Below are 21,118 nucleotides of genomic sequence, written 5' to 3'. Positions count from 1 at the left end.
TCATATGATACATGTAACATTATATTTACAATAGTGATTCTCCACTGAAAAAATCATATCTAACGCCAGAATGATAGTTTACATTTGAAACAAATTGTTTCATGTGAAATGCTCAGATTTTTATTCTCATCTAGATCCAAGTTTTTCAGTTGCATTGTATAATACATGTGACATTTGTATCTATAATTGCGATTCAACTGGGAAATTTTCATCTAATTTTGAATTAAGATCTGAGTATCTCTCATTAAGGAGAGTTTCAAGTAATAACTATTAATACATATTATACTGTCAACTCACGTATAAGTATCTCACCTGAACAAGTTTCAAGTAACGACTATTAATACAGGCTTTAAGTCAATCGGCGAAAGTAACATTTTTTGACGAATCTTGAAGAATTGAAAAGCGCAATGGATCGAGGCAAATGAAATCTCATGTATTGCCGCCGTTAAAATAATAAAAGAACATGAATATAGGTGCGACAGTTGATGACTATTGTTCGTGTTGAAAGTGCAAGCTGAAGAAATGCATCAAATATGTATACGCGTTCATAATACTCAAAGGATTAATGGAACGAAGTCGCGCGAATACCTTTGCGAGCTACCATATCATCGTCAGAGTTCGTCGTTGTCAAACGCTACTCAGGCATGAGAGAAACGATGCACCGGTCGGAAAGTAATCGAAAGATTCCACAAGAATGAAAGACGAGCGGGATCAGCGCGGATTCGCGAAGAGATTCTTTCGGACAAATTTGGCCGAGGGACAGTTACGTCATTAACAACGATTAAGTCAAATGTCAATCTCTGTACTCATAGTACAGAACTCGCTCATTAATTTAAACGTCACTTCACGCGATCCGTACGAATCCGCGCGCGAATTTCTCATTCTGTAGCAATGCGCATTTAGACGGTTCATTCGGAATGATCCATCACGAGTGATCGTCGGTTCGCCGATGAAAGCAAGAGGAAGAGAAAGAGAAATAGAGAGAGAGAGAGAGAGAGAGAGAGAGAGAGAGAGAGAGAATGGGCCCGATTCTTTGAATCTCGTGCCGCGGTTGATTGTTCAGCGGCGACGCGCGCAATTCGGACGTTTCATCCGCGGCGATATGTACGGCGCACCTGTCAGATAGCGTACCTGAATGAAGAACAACTTCGGTTTCCCGGCTAGGCTGGAGCATCGATCGCCCGTGAAAGGAGTCCACAGCATATCGACTGGATACAGACTGTCGGTCGAATGCAATAGACCCGACTCGCCGTGTGACATTGCGACCACGATCAGGCAGTCGGCATCCGTGTGGTCTTCCGCAGCGGCTTTAATGAAAGGATTAATTAATCCCTCGCGGTGGGCGTAAACGGTCGTCGGACTGTTTAGCCTAATAGTTTGCGCACAAACAAGCGGCTTCGAGGCAAGGGAGAGTTTGGCAGTGAGCGGGAGAGATTCGCGCAGATATTGCCGTGGTGTCGGTTGACGAACATGGCCGCCGCGCTGCACTCGCATCCCCCGGATTTTCGTATTAACACCGAGGAATTAGGAATGAAATTTCTTCCGTCCTCCCGTCCCTCTCGCCCTTGAGTAAAATTGTGCGAAAGAATTTCTTATTAAGGTCCCGGGACGCGGCTGTGCGACCGTGAGTTACGACGCGCGAGGCGAGAAATTACACGCAGTTTACTTTTCTCGCATTAACGACACGCGTCACGGCGCAAAAAGCGAAGAATGCAAATAGTTTTTCCGCGCTACACCGGGACGACGATACGGGGTTACGATGACGTTAACATAGGTATAGGTCACTAAAATAGTACAAATTGATCGCTTTTGTTTCCCCCTAAAAAGCAAGTGAAAACGTGCGGAATGAAATTTGCCCCGCTCGCTCGCTGATTGCATCCATTAAACGAAATATAGGTCGTAACGGCTCTCTCGCTTTTAGAGGAGGTAAAAATGTTCGATCCTTTGTCCGGTTGCGGCCGAAATTAATTTTGCGTTTTTGGATACGGTTGATACACTTTTGTGCGGATGATATGCTGATTACGGATGAATATAAACGGATATATTTTGTGAATGCGCGCTTGTATTGTCCATGCTCATTCCGTCCGTCTCGTTCACTTTGTGAAATAAAAACTTTCATCACGCAAGACTAGCTGTGATATTCATCGCAGCTTCATAACTTTCGAGACATTTTAATAAAATGGAGTAGCATTAAATCCTTTTCAGGACAAAGTCGCCGCTCGCTGCCGCGCTGTTCACGCGCGCGGATTTGCGACGCGGTTTTAACGAAGGGATTGATTAACACTCTCCGCATTTTCGCGGCAACAATATCGCTGTTTATCGCGACTCGTTGCGTGTCGCGATGATCACACATAGCGAGCGTATCGATTATGGTGCCGCTTGTTACGTCCTAAAATGCAATAATGAACGAATCGTGCGCAAACAACAATATTATTTCTCCCTTTTTGGAGAGAGAGAAAAATAAGCGAGCGAAAATACAAATCTGCCTGCACGTAGCGAGTTCAGTCAACAAAATTGACCGACCACGCCGGCCGAGAGAGAAAGGAAGAAAGATGCACCACCGTTTACTCGGGGATGCAAAATATCTCCAGAAATGACCACATTATTTTTACATGCCGCCCCGTTTTTTTCAGCCATGTTTATTGCAAAGATTACGGCGATCCCATTTCACAGTCGTTTGTTCGGTCTTTATCACGGCCGCCGGTCGGGATCTCTTCTAGCGATTTACCGAAATCCGCTCTTTTTTCTTATCACTTTATTGGACATTTTAATCACGAGTTCTTTCCCTCTTCTTCGCGCTCCCCCTTTCCCCTTCTCGTGCCCTCACCTTTGACTTTAGTGCAGTCGGCGATACACCGCGACGAGTCGTTCTTACGACTTCGTCCGCGCGAAACATCGATCTTTGTTTCTGGGGGAAAGCATTACATTCAAGGACGGTCGATAATCCAATTAATCCGCAGTGCCTCGGACCGGTAATCCCGGCGCGCGCTTGTAATTAAGGAGCGGGATATAAATCGCATAAAGAGCACACACATATACACACATACACATCGGCTGTGGTAGCAAAATCGACGCGAGGCGTATCCAGTTCGTGAGTTATACATGATACATGCGGTCAGGAAAATGACCTCGCAAAAAACTCCCCGCTGAAACGACGCTGCCATTCGCGCTCTGTTTCCTGGGAGGACGCGTTTCCCTCGGAGTTTGTTGCAATGAAAGCTCACGCTCTCCCCGCAATCTCGCCCGCGGGCAAGAAGGGAAAAACTTGGCTGCGTGGAAAATCGTACGGTATTCATCCGAGGCGCGGTTATACGACTCCCCACCGTTGTAACGATCATCGTCTGATATCGCGTAATTTTAAACTCTTGCGCAACTGTCGTCGCACAAGAAAAAGAAAGTTCAACGCGATAATCTTTGCAATCGCCTGTTATCTGATATTATCTCGAGCCTGCTAGGATTACTCTCCCTCCTGTCCCTCCCTGCGATTTTCGTTTTAATTACTTGTCGAGCGATAAAATAATCCGCCTTGCGGATCCCCGCAGACAAGCGTTCGCTTGTTGAAGTAAAAGCATCAGGACACTAATAACACTGGTACTTAATTCTAGCTGTTCTTGTTGTCTTCTGGTCTTCAAATACGAATAGTTACACCTTCAATATAGAATGTACAGGATGTCTGACAATTCATGACCCATCCGTTGTGCGCAAGGTAGAATTTTCCGATAAACTTGAGGGTAGTCTCAGAAACGATCGGGCGTGTTGCTTGAACGGAATGTCCGCTCGTTAGGGCGGATTTCCTCTCAGTGTATCTTTACCTCACACGAATTGGCTCGGACGAGTGAATCGCGAGAGCGCTGAGACAAGTCGGGAAACGAAAATTTGCGCGGCGTACACGAGGGAGTACACACAGGTAGCAATAACAATTTCTCTGCTCCATTGAACGTTAATGGCGTCGTCCACTCGGAATCATCCGTTTGAACGAACATAAACTGCGAACAACATTTTCTCCGTTCTGACGTCGTAATTCAACGCGGCCGACGTGCAGGTATCGCCGTCGCTCGTGCGCCGAAGTATAAATCGCCCGAAGTGCAGTCGGCTCGCAGTAAATTCGAGTCGGCGATGTTGTTGCACGCCGCGTGGCCGGCACAGAGGAAGTGAGAGAGGGTGGTTAACAGTCTGATGAAGCTCGTGCGCTAATAATATTCTAGCGAAATATTCTCTTGCTAGCGCAAAGCCGTGGACGCGATAGGTCGCACCTCGCGTCAGATCGATAGCCAGGGAGGACGCGCGTTATAAATTCGGAAGTTTAATACCACCGTTGGCTGATGGTTCTCGCCAAGTGAATCCGCGTGCCGAATGTTGCGAATGTACTGGGATGTTTGGGACATCTCGCGCGTTTCTTCCTCGGTTATAAATTCCCTCGGAGTCTGGCATTGGCGAAGAGTGTCGTCTGTTTCGAGAAGCAGATGATACCCGAGCCGGGCGGTCGAGAATAAAAGAGGTGGCTTCATCCAGGCATCGCGGATGCTTTTCGAAATCCTGATTCTCAGTAACATCGCGAGTACATTAGGTTGATCTTAACAAGCACCAACAAAGGTTTATTCGAGACTTGTCGAGATATTCTACGACGGGACAGCGGCAAGGTACCAATTGGATTCTTAATGAGGAAAATTTGATTTTGCATCACCGGGGAAATATGCGTTCGCAGGAAGGTGCCGCAAGTTGCTGCTGCAGTTGTAGATGCAGTTGCTATACGCTAGTACCTTATATATCCCGAGAAGATTTGCGCGAGCGAGGCGACGTTGCGGAGCGAAATATGCGAATGACGGTAATATGTAGCGATACGCGCGCGGCGACGAGACGTCGTGTCGCGAAGAGAGTGAATTACGTGGAAGAAATGCAAATAATTGCGACGTATCCGTGAGCGGTTGCGGTCGCGTGAGTTATTCCAACGCGAGAGACGCGCTGGAATCGCGAGACGAGGGCTTGACGCGTTCTCTGGCGTGACGCCAATCTCTGCGTTTCGATTTTGCCAGAGGAAAAATAGAATTTACGGTTGTGTCTGCGTGTCTCGCGAGTTTTGTAACGGGAATTTCGAATGTGCGGGTGTTCGAAGGGCGTTTCTTCTGCATAGTTGCTTCTGTGCACAATGGCGTACAATCGAAATGTAATACACACGCGGAGAGACGCAGAGAGACGGTGCGTCTCTCGCACCGACGAACGCAGAAATTAATTTTTCAGGGTTGAGCTTTCCACACAAAAAATCGTGCGTGATAAAACCGCGATTCAAACTTTCATTCAGCCGGGCTGCCAGCGATACATTTTTATAAGAATGCAAAATATGTGTCGCGAAACTTTCTCGTACGCGCGCGCGCTTACGAATAAACCTCTCTTAGGAACATAACGCGATACTTTGTTTCGGGAATTTTGTCTAAAGATATAAGTTTCTCGATGGAATTGATATTTCATGAGATATCTGTTGGATTTCTCTTATTCAACGTTCTCGGACGATTTTGGGATACACTTTGATCATAAGTTTGCAAGAAAATCACCCGCGACGACTCGCCAATGAGATATCGATGTTTAATGAATCCCCGTATAACCGGGCAATATGAATCGTGATAGGTTATGCTGAGCAAATGCAAATTGTTACACCGAGTTTTAAACTCGTTACATTCAAGCGAGTACGGGCAAGATTCAGGATTACTTCGCTTTACGCCGCTGTCCCAGCGTTCTCGCCTAATTATTCGTTTAATTATTCATCTTACCTTCGAAAGCGTTCGCGAAAAGTGGAGAAATTCCTTACGTCCGGGCTGCTTAAATTATACATCGGGGCAATCAAATGAACGCAGCCGCCCTTTCAACCGAAGCTAGATGTTATTAACTACGTAATAATTTTGCGAATACATTTCCGAATTATTAGTCTGAAATTATTCAGGATCGCACATTGTCGAGAAAGTTGTATGTCTCTAATCGAGTTATATCTCGTTTCATTCCGATCGATATTACATACCAAACCGTGTTGTGTATGTGTGTGTATGTTTCTTAAATATTTATCTTTTGATGATAACAGCAGCGTTTTTTCGCGATTATACTTCGCACTCTTGCATTCTTTCTTTGCGTCGGAATTTTCGTTTGCGGGAATACATTGCGCGGACGTGTGCTGAGCAACTTGTTAAATCCCTTCCACATCTTGCCATTTATTATAAATAAATCCCAGGGAGATGGCGAGAGTCTCACCAAGATTATCGTTTATCCTCGCGCACGGATGATCGAACGAAAACACAACGAATATCCGTTTTATGGTGAAAATATGGATGATATATTGAGCCGGCTATAAATTAATATTGTACGTGCGCTCGTGTTTTTTGATGTAACGCGCAAATTCTCAAACGAATTCAGGATGAATCCTTCCCCGAGAGAGGAAAGAAAAATGGATCGCATAGACAATGTAAATATAACGTAAACACCGCGAAAACGTTTATCGTCGTGTTGAACGACGGCATAAGTTTTCTATTTCACCTCAGCTTGAATGGTAGAGTCAAAAGATCTCGTTTCGTATGGAGAGCCACTAAGACTGTATTTATATAAACAATCTTACAAAACTATTTATAATTAAGTTTATAATTAATTTATAATTAAGTTTATGTTTGCCTGCTGTGGTCTGCTGAAAACTTTCTGATAGTTGTAGAAATATATGTTTTAACTTTCGGATTTCTCGGATGCAGAAATTAATTGCTTGATTGCTTGATTGAATTATGGAATACCCTTTTTCCGACTACACTCTTTAGCGTAACATTTCGCGATAAGCAGCAAGTATGTTAGGTAAAAAATTTAGCATACATTTATCTCAAATTTGTCGCGGAAATCTTCTTGCGGATTAATTTGCAAAACGCTTTACTCGCTTGCTGTTGACATTTAATCGCTTAGAACATTAAACTCATCGATTCGTCGGCGAATCTCGACGTTTTTCGTAGATGAGAAGGGATTACGCTATCTATTTGTCGTTAAATATTCCATGGTAACAGACCAGTCAGTGAATTGATATCGTAGTGTGCGTCATATCGTTGGAAACGCGACAGCAGCTGTCGAAAACGATGTTACGGGAACTGAACAAATTTGCGTTTCCGTTGAACACGCTGGACCAACGATAGAGGCCGCGACAGGGTTTCGTGACCTTTGCTAAATCGAGCCAGAGAGCCCTCTTTCTCTTTCGTCGACAGAGTCGATGCGAGAGCGAGTTCGCAAGAATCGTTCGTGTGTATCTCCCCGCTTCTCTGACGTCACGTTTCGACATGGCTCATGCGGGTATCGACGAACCTTAAAGCGAATAAGCCACCGGATAAGAGCCATACGTATGTATAACCGGATAAGAGCTCGGCTATTACGTAATTGAGTTTTGCATTTGCATTCAATTTCGAGACTGCATGTAACTCTGGAAAAGTGGTTACATATCTCTGCTTCTTTTTGCTCGCCGCGGAAAGGATAATACGTTAGGTTGAAATTCAATAGTACTGCTGATGGTGCTTTTGTTTGCCGGGAGATCGCGGCAAGTTTTTAATCCGTTGCTCATTAAAGCGAGCTGCGCACGATAAGGTAACGGTATTATATACCGAGTTTCGCCATTTTCGCAAAACGTTCTGTCGCACGAATGCGCGTGAATTTCTGATTTCAGCAATTAAATCATGAGGAATGCATGCTCACCTAGCGTACGCATTCGCCTCGATTATTCGAGGGCTTAATAATGTGTAATGTTTACAATACGAAATCAAAGGCAAAGGACGCGCTTTGTTAAATACGACGTTTTCCGTGCCTTGCATTTTTTATATTATGTGTTACATTATGCAACATGTATTAAATTACGTGCGCGGTTAATTGTTACTGTATTATCAAAACGAGTCGCGTGTTTCGCGGACACGTTTAATAATTTATTTTTCGCGGACGCGAGACACTTTCCCGGACGATAATATATCCCGTAAATGAAAGCGATTGACGTCGCTCGATGGGAATACCATTGATACCTTCATGAATAAATTTGACATTATCTGAGTCGATTAAACACTACAGTAAATTTTTAGTATCGCCACAATATCGCTCATTTCCGTAAATTTTTCTTATCATTATTGGATCGTCATTGATTAGTTATCTGGATCGTGATTAATTGGTTATCGCAATACTTTCCATGATAACAATCGAGACAATTAAATCTAAAAGCTATATTGTTTTATAAAATTTTTATAAATTTTCTCTCTCTCTCTCTCTCTCTCTCTCTCTCTCTCTCTCTCTTTCGACTGTCCCGATTTCAGTATGAAATTTTTTTGCTATCTCTGTAAATGCTTTACTGTAACCTCACTTGTAATATCTAATTCATCAGAAAGTGGCATGTCTGAACTTTAATATTCATTACACGATAACAGTATGTAATGCGCGCACGCCAATCGTGATGGACTTGCTCCGAATAATTGATTCCGTTATTAATAGTTTACACGCGGGCACGCGCTCGCAATACGGCTCCTATCTAAATATAACCCCCACGTACAAAATCCGGTGCTCGTTACACTAAGTTTCTCGCTGTTGGCGACGCCTCTGTGTACATGAAACGCGCCGAAAATACAAACAAACCGGGTCGCACTGTTGTACGAGTTTCAAGAGAAACGAAGTTAAAGTCGTTGCATTGTAATTGAAAAAGTATATATAACAAAAAGAAACGCGAATCTCGATCCCCGTTCTGCACACCACCACGTAGAAATCGCAAAACACTTTCAACGCGCGAGATCTGTTTGTATCATGGGAAGTAACGGGCGACGGGACAACTTTTTAGCGTATCCGTTTTAAAGTCTACTATTACCTAAATTCACCGCTCAGAAATTGTCTCTGAATCCACACTTTCTGACACTTTGTATTTCATGCGAGAAAATACGCTGTTTCGGAAAAATTAAAGAAAATAATTCGAAAAATTTAAAAAACATAGCAACACTTTGTAAGATATAAAGATATTAACACTACTGATATGACCAGAATGATTTTTATTGGTATCCTATCTTTAGTATTTGTATGAGAAAAATGTGATAATATCCATTTTTCTGTATGGGTTTTAATTTTCCATCAGAGAGCGTCAAAGTTAGAAAAATGAATATTTCGCCTTTCTTATAAAAAAATTGAAGAAAACATGAGAATCAAAATAATCATGTCGATAGTGTTTATTTATGTTTATTTAATTTAATTTATGTTATTTAAGTGTTTATGTAAGTCTAGACACATATTTAATCCTGAACATTCTTATTGTTTTGGTCTTTAAACTCGAATATTTTAAACTTTTAACATAAAAAAAGAAAAAAAAATATATACGTATATTGAATATATATACATACATCTATTTTATGTTGAAAAACATAATTATCTTTTTTATGTTGAGAAAGATATATATTCTACGTTGAAAGTTTAAATATTCATATTTAAAGGCCAAAACACAATAAAAGGAAGTGTCGAGAATTAGGTGCTCGAGAGTTGATACTTTTTTACCTTACTCGGTAAATCAACGCGAATGTTGCCAACATCACACGACGATCGTGGATGCCCGAACATTTCCTAGATCTAGAGTTACAAGATTTTCGGCTTTATGTACAAATAAGTTTTAAATCGTTTTTAAATCGTTATAATTAACTGTTATAACTCTATCATTATAATCAGCGTTACTTATACGATTTTCAATCTCAAGTATTACATATAAGACTGAAAATCATATAATTCTCAATTTATAGACAACTACAACTCTAGACAAAATCGTAAAACTCGTAACTTGTTTTCGTAAAAATCGTGAGAATTTATGGATAAGTCTGCAATTCTATATGGACCGTATGTTATATGATAATTTGTAAATATCTACGACTTTTTTTTTATTTTTTTTTTTCGTAAGTTACGACTTTACGATTTTACGATTTACTCGTATATTTGCTTAGAACTGCAGCATTAGTAAATTTTCGTATCCACGACATGCGTACGCGAGAACGAATTCATTCGATTGTTTGTTGACGGTAAAAAACTGTGTTCGAAGCTCGACGTCGCTCCGTCGTTCGTCTTCGCAATAGTTGTTTTTACTTTTTACTCCAGTGATTAATCGCATACTTTTATGAGCATGACCGTCACGGCGACGGTGTAACGAGCTCACCGCGTTCACATCTGTGACAGATTCTTCTTAATAGCCGCGAGCTACAGTGCAACCGCAAGCGTGCGCGAAATTATTAAATCGCAACGTACATTGTTATGCGAGCCGCGGGTGATTGGCTCCATCGTGTCTGCTAGTATTACACACCGGGATCATCGTGTTCGCAATCGCGGATCTCGTCGAAACAACCGACCGATCGAGCCAACAAACCGACCGACCGACCAACCGATCGTTGCGTCTGGATCATTGCATTGCATTGCATTGTCGACTCGGTTGAATATCGACTGTAATCAGCTCGGGACCACACGCGCCGTGCAGAATTTCAAAATATACCAAACAATCCGCGTTCATTTGGTTTTTCGCCCTCTTTTATCCGCCTCTCTCTTTGTCTCTCTTTCGTTTTATTTGTTTAATATTTTTCCCCTTTGTGCGGTTTTGGCGTTTATGATGTCACCGCATCGGCGGAACTGTCGTCGGTCGGTTTGAAACAGCGTTGTATTTTTGTAGTGATAGTCCACTTCGCGTAGTGTGTAAACCAATTTTTTGCGGATCTATGTGGAACGGTGTAATCTACGCGGCTCGGCGCTTATGACGCTCGTGTTTCTCCCCGTCCTTCTCCTCGTTTTCGGAATAGAGCCTTTATTCGCGGGACAAACTGGACTCGTAAACATAGGCACGTCCCTCTTTATTGTGTTACTGTGTTACATATCATTGGCCTGCTGTATCTCCAAATTATCCCAACGGCGAACACGATGCCGCATTAATAATCTTTTTAATCCCGCAAATGGATTATCATCTTTTGGATTATTAAATGCACAGCGATATTTCACAGCGAATGTGGACCTAAATGCGCGATTTCTGTAATTCCGGAATTACATGGTATTATCTAAAGACAGAAGAGATTGAAGATGGAGGCAGGAATGATTAAAGACATAAGGCTGAAGTGATGTATTGCACAAAGCTGAACGTAACAGTAACTTAAGATTGAGCAGCATTGACTAAAGTTGAAGGCAGTAGTTTAACTAGCAACGTGCAGTACTGACACAAAGTGGAAACAGTCTGAGCTTCCACAGGACCGGTCTGTGAAGTGGTAGTAGATCGTGTTCGTTCGTACAGGACTAGCAGGCAGGCAGGCAGGCAGGCAGTAGGTAGAGTGGGGGACTAAACAGCGTAGCCCGAAGCTAGAAGTGGTTGGGAATTGTACAACACCGACGGAAAGTAGAAACGGTCTGATACCGGTACGGCCTGGAACAGGCGGACGCAGCGGTGCGTTTCGCGTGACGTCAGCGCCGGGATTGTACTCCCGCATTGCGGAGAGCGCGTGTGCGATACGGGAGTATGTAACGCGAGGACTTGTCGCGTAATATGTCCTTACCTGAGCCTGGAATATACTCATTTCGAAGTGTCTGCATGTGACACCGTCGACGCGCGGAAACACACGCCTCGCCCGAGTTCGTGTACTACTACAGTGTCGATACGCGAAACTTATCGACGCTGCAACGTCGAAAAATAGGTGCCTCGCTCGCGTCGAGGGAGACGCGGAGATCATCGAGAGCAAGGAGCTGAGTAAACGTACATTTTCGTCTAACTGCTATCGGGGTTGCACGCCACAGCATTAGCGACGGAAAATGCCATCCGGGTCTTTCGCCGCCGATAGCTCCTCGTCCTCGAAGTGTTCTCATTCGAATTTTCGCGATTGCACGCGACACGACAGCTCGAGAAGTCCGCGTTTCTGGCCCGAGCTTTCGCTGCCGACGCAAGTAGCTATATCGGCAGCGACATAGGAAAATGGCCATTAGCCTCGGAAGGCTTGTCAGAGTCGAATACACAGTTGGAAGGAGATCACCAAATAGAACAAGTAGACCGATTCCTTCCGTGCACTTTCGCCAAATTGCAGCGCGCTCGTCTAACAAGAGTCGCGAAAACTAACACGTAAAAAAGAGGGAACGCTTTCCTCTCCTCGATAGTTTCTGTTCGGAAATTGGATGTTTAAAACATTCAATATCTGGTTGTGGTCAATCAAGTGATGCATTTGACGCGATGAGTCTGGAGAGAGAGAAAGAGAGGGAGGGACGGGGTGAGAGAAAGGGAAGAACGTCACGTCTCGAACACGCCGCGGCGCGAAGCTGTCAGGTGCATCTTCATGAAGACGAGCGCCAAGGCCTGACAAGCTAGTCAAGGTACGTATCGGGCCTCGCGCGCGCTTTTGCCGGAAAGTGTCGGCAAACAGCGAGAGTACTTTACGTGCTAGTGCATCGTTCCGCGCGCTCGCGGGGTACCCTGCTATCCGCGGCCTTCGCGCAAATGTTTGCTCTCTCCGCCGCAATATCTCCCGATTGGGGAACACGGCGTGGCGCATCAACGGAAGACGAGCAGTGACGCGGGAGAAAGGGGTTGCTGGTGTGCCTTGTGTGTCGTCGCGTGTGCCGTCGCATGTGACTCGTTACTCCGTCGCAACATCTGCCGCCGCGCGCGCAGTGACACACACACACACACACACACACACACACACACACACACCAGAAACCAGAAACTTGTTTTTCGTGGAGCGAACGTTTGAAAAAGTTGCGGAAAAAAACAAACAGGGAAATAGCTCGCGAGTGCCGCATCGCGTTCGCCGATTTCGTTGATTGTCTGGGCGGCGGCAACGGCAGCGCGGCCGCACGTATGGACTGCTTGTCGGTGCAACTTTATTTTCGACTTTATCAAACTTGCTGTACAAACCGCGCTACCCATAGCCGCGTCATGTTGTTTCAAAAATTGCACCAAGCGCTTTTAAACACATCGGTAATTTTGCGTAGATACAGAAGGTGCATACACGCTGCATTTTCAAGTAAACATTCGAGTACTTTATAAGCTCATATATCCGCGGTTCTATCATAGCTTCTTCGAATTTATTCATAATACATTTTAAATTCTAGTAAGCTTTGCACTTCAATCAAGAATATATTAAAGTAAAATAAAAGTTCGGTTTACTTACTACATGGAGTTGAATCAACTTTCGCTTTGATAAAGTTTTATAATATTCCTGTAAAGAGAATATGTTTTTCTTTTGAGTACATGATAACGAGCTTTCTGAAAAATTTGCAATCAGTACATTTTAAAACTATTATCAAGAAAATATCATTAGTTGAAGTTAATCATTACTTTAAAAAGAAGGAGAGCAAACTAAGTAATTACTTTTCTTAGCAAAGTGAAATCACATTTCTTTTTATGTGCAAGACTTGTAGTTAACGTTTGGCAACAACGACTGATCGATATTCGCGAAATTAATAGGATAATTGTTGGTCTATGGTTATTCGTACGTTACTCGAAAGAGATTAACGGATTTTTCTTTAGAATCGTCGTTGCTTTTTAATTTAAGTTGCTTGGTGGAGTGCCAATATTTACTGAATATTACGATACCGAATTTATGCGCCGTAAAGTCGAGCGATGTTCGGAAATTATGTGTGTACTTTGTTTCTCACGAGGTAAAATTTATGATCCCCTTGAAAAAGACACTTTCATTCGTGCTAATTTAAGTTTGTTTTTTAATTTAACGTCTTTTACAAGGTTTGGCGCGTCGAACACTTGTTAAGCGAGGTCAACATACCGCGAAGCAAGTGGCATATATCAGCGTTTTTTACGCAGCCAAGTTTAGTACCTGGTTCGTGACCATTAATTGCTTTTATGGCTTTTGTTAAATGGAGTTTGAAAGATATGTGCTTCTTTCGCGGGAGAAACTCGATACATTCCTGCGAAAGTTTAATCCACGTTTCTCTCTGATTTCGCGTAACAGCGTGATATAGCGAAAATATTGATAAATGAATATATCTTTGATAAGATCGTGCTCTGAAATTTTCAAATTTGATTAAACCACGTATTTTTTCGGTGTAACGACACATCCGGAATTGACTTTGGAGGACCGGCATGCCTTCCCGAACGAGCTCCAAATTTAATAAATAATTATCTCCACTCTCGTGCGGGCACAAGCTCTCATGTGGTATCGGTACGTACATTTATCGTGGTGGCTCAGACGGGTAGCAAGAGTCGCTGGGCACACGAAAGAGGAAAACAGTGCCGGCGCAGCGTTGTACCTTGCGCGTTGTTAGCTGATTAAAAAAGGAGAAAGAGGTGAAACGGGCGGTGGAACAACGCGCGCTGGCCGTGTCGATTGAAAAGTTCGGTCCGCGTTCGGCAGTCGATTCGCGTCCGTGAAACTCGCGGAATGAGAGCGAGGCCCCGCCGTACTCCTCGGCTTACGTGGAGCGCTGCCAGACAAAATTAAAGCATTGGGAGTAGCGGCAGGTAGTCGAGCAAAACACGGAGCCGGTCGGTTTATTTATGTGACAGCGTAGTTATAACACGCGCCGGCCGCGGCTTTTCAAAGTAAATGGACGCTCTTCCGATACTGCCCGATACCTTCGATTCGGTAATCGAATACGTGTAGTCCGGCGGCGAAAAAGAATCCGATGGGATTTTCCCACCGCCCTCTGCCGTGTCGTTGCCCTTGTTTTGCCTCGGCGGAAAGTGACGGGGAGTATGCTTTAGTTGTGTTCCGCGGAAATAGCGAAGGGCGATTCTCTGCACTTTTGTGTGTGGGTGTGTGTATATATGTGTGCGGCCAATTTTATACCGCCCGTTTTATACTGTTGTTTGCGTGCGGCACAAGTTGAAATTAATAGTACCAATCTCACACACATTAGTGCGTTAATTAGATACATTTCTTTTTAAAAGAACACAAAATTAAGTTAAGCGAGCGTGTATGATTTTTTAATCGAGTTTCTCGACTTGGTTTCGCCCTCGTTCTACTCCCTCATCGATCTTCTTTCCCCTGAATTTTCAACTACAAACTCCATCCCCCTACCGTCCTTTGATTATTACGATTAAAAATGATATTGTGATTAATATTGCCTCACCCAGAAATAGGGATGAAGTCAGACCAAAAATATTCGCATACGCTCGTCTTGGCTTTATATTATCAAAGAGAAATTTATGTATTTATATAATTATTCACTGAGATTCGCGTTTGGATTACATATTATGTGAGATTTTATTTCGTCTTATCCAGAACGCGAGAACTTAATTATGCTACAAATCGATTTATCTTCCGGCTTGCTGTTGCGAGAGTGATTCTTCCGCGACGCACGTGCGATACTCAAATACGAGCGCTACGGTGATAAGCTCGAGCGATAAATAAGTACGACGCCTTAGGCCTGATGGAGTGCATCGTGTCGTGTCTAGGCGAAGAAGGCCCGAAAACTTTTCTTATCCCGCACGAAGTTCCGTAATCATCGGACTTTCCGCCTCACTTTCCGCGGCACCTGCCGCAGCCGTATTCGCGAGATTGCTTTGTTAGTTATTTGTTGAGGAACTCGCGCGCGCGGTTCACTGCGACGAATAAACGCTTAATGAGCTCGCTCCGTCGTAAAATGTTTGTATAACTTCTCGTCGGTCCCCTTCATCGGCGCGCATCATTATCTGCTTCGCGTTAACCGTCGAGACAAGCCCGTTTGTGCGAGCAGCTCTACAAAGAATTGGTCGACAATTATCAGTGCACCCCTCGGCCCAAGCCCATCCTTTGCATTTCCACGGCGCTTTGCAGCCATCTGTCAGGTTAAGTGACCCCGGGGGCTACCGCGTATTATATCTGCTCCCTGAACCGAATCACCACGTCGAGCCGCGTCTCCTCCCGTTTTCTCAGAATTTTAATGTGAGCTTTAATTAGGTTTCTGTGGCATTGGACACGAGAGATTTACACGCGGTAATGTCTTGCCGAGAAAACGAAGAATAATTGTCTCTAAATCCCTGAAACAGTCTATGATTAAAATTAAGGTCGGAAATTAAGGTCGGAGTTCCCGAGATATTCCGTCTTCCATCTGTTTCCTCTTCGTCTTTCTTTCTCTCTCTCTCTCTCTCTCTTTCTCTTTTGAGAAAATTCTATTGTCCTTTTACATCTTGTATGATAAGAGAAAAGGAAAGGAAAAGAGAGACAGATAGAGTAAAAGACTGAACGGAGCTGCACTCGTAGTAGAAAAATAAGAAACAACGACGCATACTGCTAACGACACAGTTACATCAGTCCGCAATATCGCAAATGGACGGAAATAATGATGCAGTCTCTTCGTATTTCCGTTATTTTTTCAAACGTCAACGGAAGACTGAGATGAGAACTTCATTATTTTAGCGAGATACGGGAATCGCGTTCCCTGCGTACGGTGGTTAAACGTCTGTTTGATCTGTCGCTGACGAATGATGATACGCGAGAAAGCGCGACGGTTTCAATCGGCCGTGTTACATGGTAACGCTCGATACTCACTCGTGTGCAGAACTGTAGATATAGTTTTGATCGTCGGATCGGTGTAGATTCGAATTTCGAATCCGAGATTGCTTAACGACGTCCGGAGGTTCTCGGCGTCCTTCTCGGAGCCCTTACGAGTATTCATGTTCTCGAAGTGAATGTGGTTCAACACGAGAGCCACTCCTCTCCTCTTGTGGTTCATGTTGTATTCCTCTGCGTCCTGATCGAGGCCGACTTTGACAGGCTCTTGGTTTTGGAACGAGTTTCTGCGTGGTCACATTGTTAGATTACGTTAGGAGGATGTTTAGATCGATGTCGCTTGAAAGTATTTAAGGGGATACCATACTTGAAGACTTTACCGACAAAATACTGTGTCTTATTGTAAATACTGTGTCATAAAGTTTATGTCGTATTGGTTTTTTTAAATTTAAAAACTACTTACATACTCTGAAAGCACGTATAGCACGTAAAGCTCTGAAAGCAATAATACATTGAAGCTTTACTCGATACGTGATTAAACATTTTTTAAATTGACATCTCGAACTGTCAGTTGACGCAAATGTTTTCTTGATACAAAAGTTATACAGCTTGTACGTACTGCACGTATGTTTGTACCGCTAACGAAAATTTTAAGAAACATTTATGACTGAATTTGGAGAAGTTCAAACATACATACGAAAAGTTTGCAGAAAGATCTCTATGTATGTATGCGTGGTTATGTTTCCTGCTAGTATGGTAAAACAAAGCAGCACACGTTTATATAAGATATATATGCAAGAAATACGAAAAGAATAATATGATAGTGATGATCGCTTCTACTCTGCCATCCTTTTCGCAGCATCCGCTGTAGATAAAGATAAGAGATTATCTTAAGGATAAGAGATTCATACAAAAGATACGTTTAGAAGATTCAGTAATCTTTTAAGAATAACGAAAGAGATTGATATTAATCAACGGCTTTTATTCCTTCTAAAAAGAAGTCTTTATATTGACGTTCATTTCATTGATCTTCATTGACAATGCGCAATAAATTGAAACTTTCGATGTCTTCGTCGGGAATATCAATTGATGACGAAGGAATCTGCGGGTGAAAGGAATGACGATTACTCAGCGTTATTATACAGAAGAAACAGTAAAATAGGAGATCCTAAGGACAGCTGGCAGGTCCTCGATGGACTAATTACCGTAGATCATACACACACACATTCTCTCTCTCTCTCTCTCTCTCTCTCTCTCTCTGTGTGTGTGCGTTCGCTCGCGGAAATTCGAAAGCGAAAGAACTTCCGTTGTTCTTTATAATTGTCCAGTGCCTTTGTGCGAAAGAAGTCGACCTCGCGGGAATACGCGCGTCAAGCAGTGCACGTCGCACACAAACACGATGACGGGTACGCGGCATTGCGGACGAAATAAATGCCAGTAGCATTTAGCGCAACGTCCTGCTAGGTTAGCGTAATTAGCCGGTAGATGGCTGCAAAATCCTCACTCGAGGACAGTCGTGAGTAAATGGATGGCGCGAAGGGCGCACGGAAAAACAAAGAGAGGACGAAGAAAAAGGGAGGGAGGGAGGGAGAGAAAAACGAGTCGGAGGAAGGGAGAAAGAGAGAGAAAAGTATATCTGAGACGTTTTGCCTCTTTGCAGCTGGTTTCGGCGAAAATATCGGAGCATTTCTCTTCTGAGGCAGGTCCTTCCCCTTTTGCGCAAAATACGCCCGTCTGTTTCGTACTTTCCACTCACGTGCGCTTACGCAGACGGATATCCTGTTTAGCCGAAGGACCCGGGAATCGGTGTGAGATCATAGTGCGGTCAATTTAATTTCAACTCGAATCGCAATCCAGAACTTCCGCCGCCGCCGTTGCGATTCCGCGGCGTTTTATCGCGCGGGAACCGACTCTACCCGCAGCCTCCGTTCGTTTCGCACGTACGCGCGATCCAACTTTCGCGAAAGTTGTCGCGATTACGACTGTTCCGGATCGGCCGACCACGTCGGTCGAAAGTAAATCGTCGGTGTTGTACAGGGATAGTACACGAGGATACGGAAGTGGGAGCCTTGCACTGCGTTGCTGTTGCACTGAATGGGCTATTAAGTCTGAACGCTAACCATTGCGTGGCTGCACGTGTGTTCTTTCGAGGGCTCCGAAATCGTCAAGATATCGCGAGTCGATATACAGTAACTAAATAACACGTGTAATTGTACATTCAATTGCAGATTCAATTTCGGTAAATTGAAAATAAAGCGCGACACGCGAAACGAATCAGATTAATTTGCAGAGGCATTAAAGTCGGGGGAAAGCTCTTATTATTTCTTGTTTGAATTGTGCTTCTAATTGTACGTAGACACGAAATGAAAATCGATCGTCTTGGTGCCCCAGTCTTGGTTCACGTCGGAATTGCTTCTCTAATTGTCGACTCCGAGGACGATCCCAATCAAACGACATGATAGATTTAATATTTTTGCGATCGGGAAACGAAACCGTTAAACGATGCACCCTCTTCTTACTCGCGACAGAATCGCCCAGGTTATTTTCTTGCGTCCCTTTCTGCCTCCGTAACGATAACGAGATTACGTTATTACTGCAGGTCGAAGCAAAGAAACGGTTCTCGTATAAAGGACACTTCTCGTGCGATAAAAAGAACGCTGCGAATCCATCTGTTATCTGTGACTCATCGTTATTTAATCGCCATTTTGTTGCTCGAAGGCGAATATCTTTTTTAGCGTCGCGCTGCCCTATTCGCAAGAAACGCGACGATATTACCAAACGTTAATGAGATATTTTTGCATCTTGGGTAATTATGGTTTTACGCTAAATTGACGAGCGTTACATCTTTCGCCGTTCTCTTTTTCACTCACGACTTCGTGGGTCGGTTTTTCTCCATTTAGAAGAAAAGTTGGTCCCGCGGGATTCAACCCATTCTGCGACGAGGAATCATTTACTTCCCGAGCGTACTGACAATTGCTAGACAGCTTGTGCACCGTGTGCCATTAGTCAGGCCACACGCCGGAGTGACAAAGCAACATATATCCGCGACGTTTTGTCCGCGACAAGTGACACACGTGTAACTATGAATACGCGTCCGTGTGCATACGTACAGCGTTTCTGCCCCAAATACGCGTCATTGATATCTCAACGCTTTGGCGTACATTCTGTCCTACGTGCAGCCTGCCACAGCATTTCCGCGCTTTATCAAGACATCTTTATCTTATTATTATCGTCGGATTAACTGCTTCACCTTCATCAATTATTCTCCGGTATCGTGTTTCTTCTTTAACTCTCCCTTCCTCCGAGAAACGCGCGACAGTGCTTAACTTAGTCTTTGTCTCGCGAATCGATACGGTCCACTTTATCTCCGTATTCGCGAATATTAAGCGATTAATTTACTTATTTATTCTCCGTTGAATTAAGCGATTCTACGAACTGAACGCTTCGGCACACTGTGTTGCACTGCAATTTCACTTGCACTCGTTAGGATTAATCTCGTTAAAAGTCTCATCATTAAAAATAGAAAACGCGCGAACGGCGGCGAGGCGATTAAAACTTTAAGACGAGAAAAAGCTGAAGTTGAAGAGCATGCACAGAGGGTCATCGTGACCGGCGCTTGCGGATGGATGCGCTGATGAATATATGGAAATGACGTATTCGCACAGACACACACGCACACACATATAGGCATTCATACACACGTGGTCACTGTGGACACACAGAACACGTGGACGGCGACATGAGGGACCGCCGACCAGGGAACGAGGAAGGAGGGCGATAGGGAGAGGGCGGAAAGGGAGAGTGCAGGTCGGGATGTGACAAAACCACCGTGGAGCGCTTACAAACTAGTCATAAACGCGGTGAGCCAGTGGCCATTACGAGACAAATGTTCGTCGTGGGAGAAGTGAGTTACCGGCATTACTACGGACTCCGCGGCATTTACTTCGAGCTCTAAAACATTTTGCGCCTAACGGCTTCCCAACTCCGACGGTATTATGAATATAAATCCACTCCGCCGGACCCCCTCCCCCTTGCCCCCTGCATCTAGCCCGTGCAGGCCGCTGCGTTTGCTTTCCGACAATTACAACGGTCATGCGTTATGCGCGGCTGCGAGAATAATCGGCGTTGGAACACCGCGGAATCATTCCCGTGTGTGTACGAGGTTCTTGACAGGAAAAGAGAGAGAGAAAGTTAGAACAAAAGAGAAAGAAAGAACGTAACATTGTACAGACTTGAGTAGATAACAACGCTCCGTACTGTACTTCAATCGCGATAAACTCGATTTCGCGTGACAATCGCCGCTGGCGACGAGAATGTCTATCGCTACAGGTGATCGATTGAAGATACAGCAATGTGATCAGGAGATGCTAGATTGGACGCGAGATCCCCGGAATCTCGTGGATCGAGGAGAGAGACTATTTTTAGTAAAAAAAACATAGTGCAATAGTGCAAGCTTGAAAAAATAAATAACGCCTGCCGCGTGCCGCAATACGTTACGCGCGGCTAACGAACGCGTGGCAATATTTAAACGAAAGATCGAAACGAAACGGTTGTTCTCACCGGAGTTTTAGTTCGCGGTGAAAATTAGAGAAGAATCACATCGTGTATCACAGAGAGTCAGACGTGTCGGTGTCTCGCGGCGATACAGAAAATAGAGAGAGAGAGAGAGAGAGAGAGAGAGAGAGAGAGAGAGAGAG

At 44.0% G+C, this 21,118-nt stretch overlaps 2 protein-coding genes across 10 annotated transcripts in view; one reads left to right on the top strand and one right to left on the bottom strand.

Annotated features, from left to right (window-relative positions):
* LOC116844709 (caspase-1-like) overlaps positions 1–21,118 on the bottom strand; it is a 135,697-nt gene that overhangs the window by 18,422 nt on the left and 96,157 nt on the right. For both annotated transcript variants that reach the window (XM_032816614.1, XM_032816612.1), the window contains 2 exons: positions 16,461–16,708; positions 1,132–1,307 (listed from right to left, as the gene is read on the bottom strand). In XM_032816614.1, coding sequence (XP_032672505.1) covers positions 1,132–1,307; positions 16,461–16,644 — 360 coding nt within the window. In that variant the 5' untranslated portion in view covers positions 16,645–16,708. The remainder of the gene's footprint in view (positions 1–1,131; positions 1,308–16,460; positions 16,709–21,118) is intronic.
* Positions 1–21,118, top strand: part of LOC116844708 (alkaline phosphatase-like) — a 204,733-nt gene that overhangs the window by 114,794 nt on the left and 68,821 nt on the right. Inside the window, exon 1 of one of the 8 annotated variants that reach the window (XM_032816610.1) lies at positions 14,389–14,473. The exons of the other annotated variants lie outside the window; for them this stretch is intronic. The gene's annotated coding sequence lies outside the window, so the exon portion shown is untranslated. Of the gene's footprint in view, positions 1–14,388; positions 14,474–21,118 lie in introns of those variants that run through there. 8 annotated transcript variants of the gene reach the window in all.

This window comes from Odontomachus brunneus, unplaced genomic scaffold, assembly GCF_010583005.1.
Source record: "Odontomachus brunneus isolate Ranch 3 - 2012 unplaced genomic scaffold, Obru_v1 Obru_scaffold_045, whole genome shotgun sequence".
In the NCBI taxonomy this organism is placed as follows: Eukaryota; Metazoa; Arthropoda; class Insecta; order Hymenoptera; family Formicidae; genus Odontomachus; species Odontomachus brunneus.
Note: the sequence above shows the minus strand (reverse complement) of the source record. Positions and strands in the feature narration are given on the sequence as shown.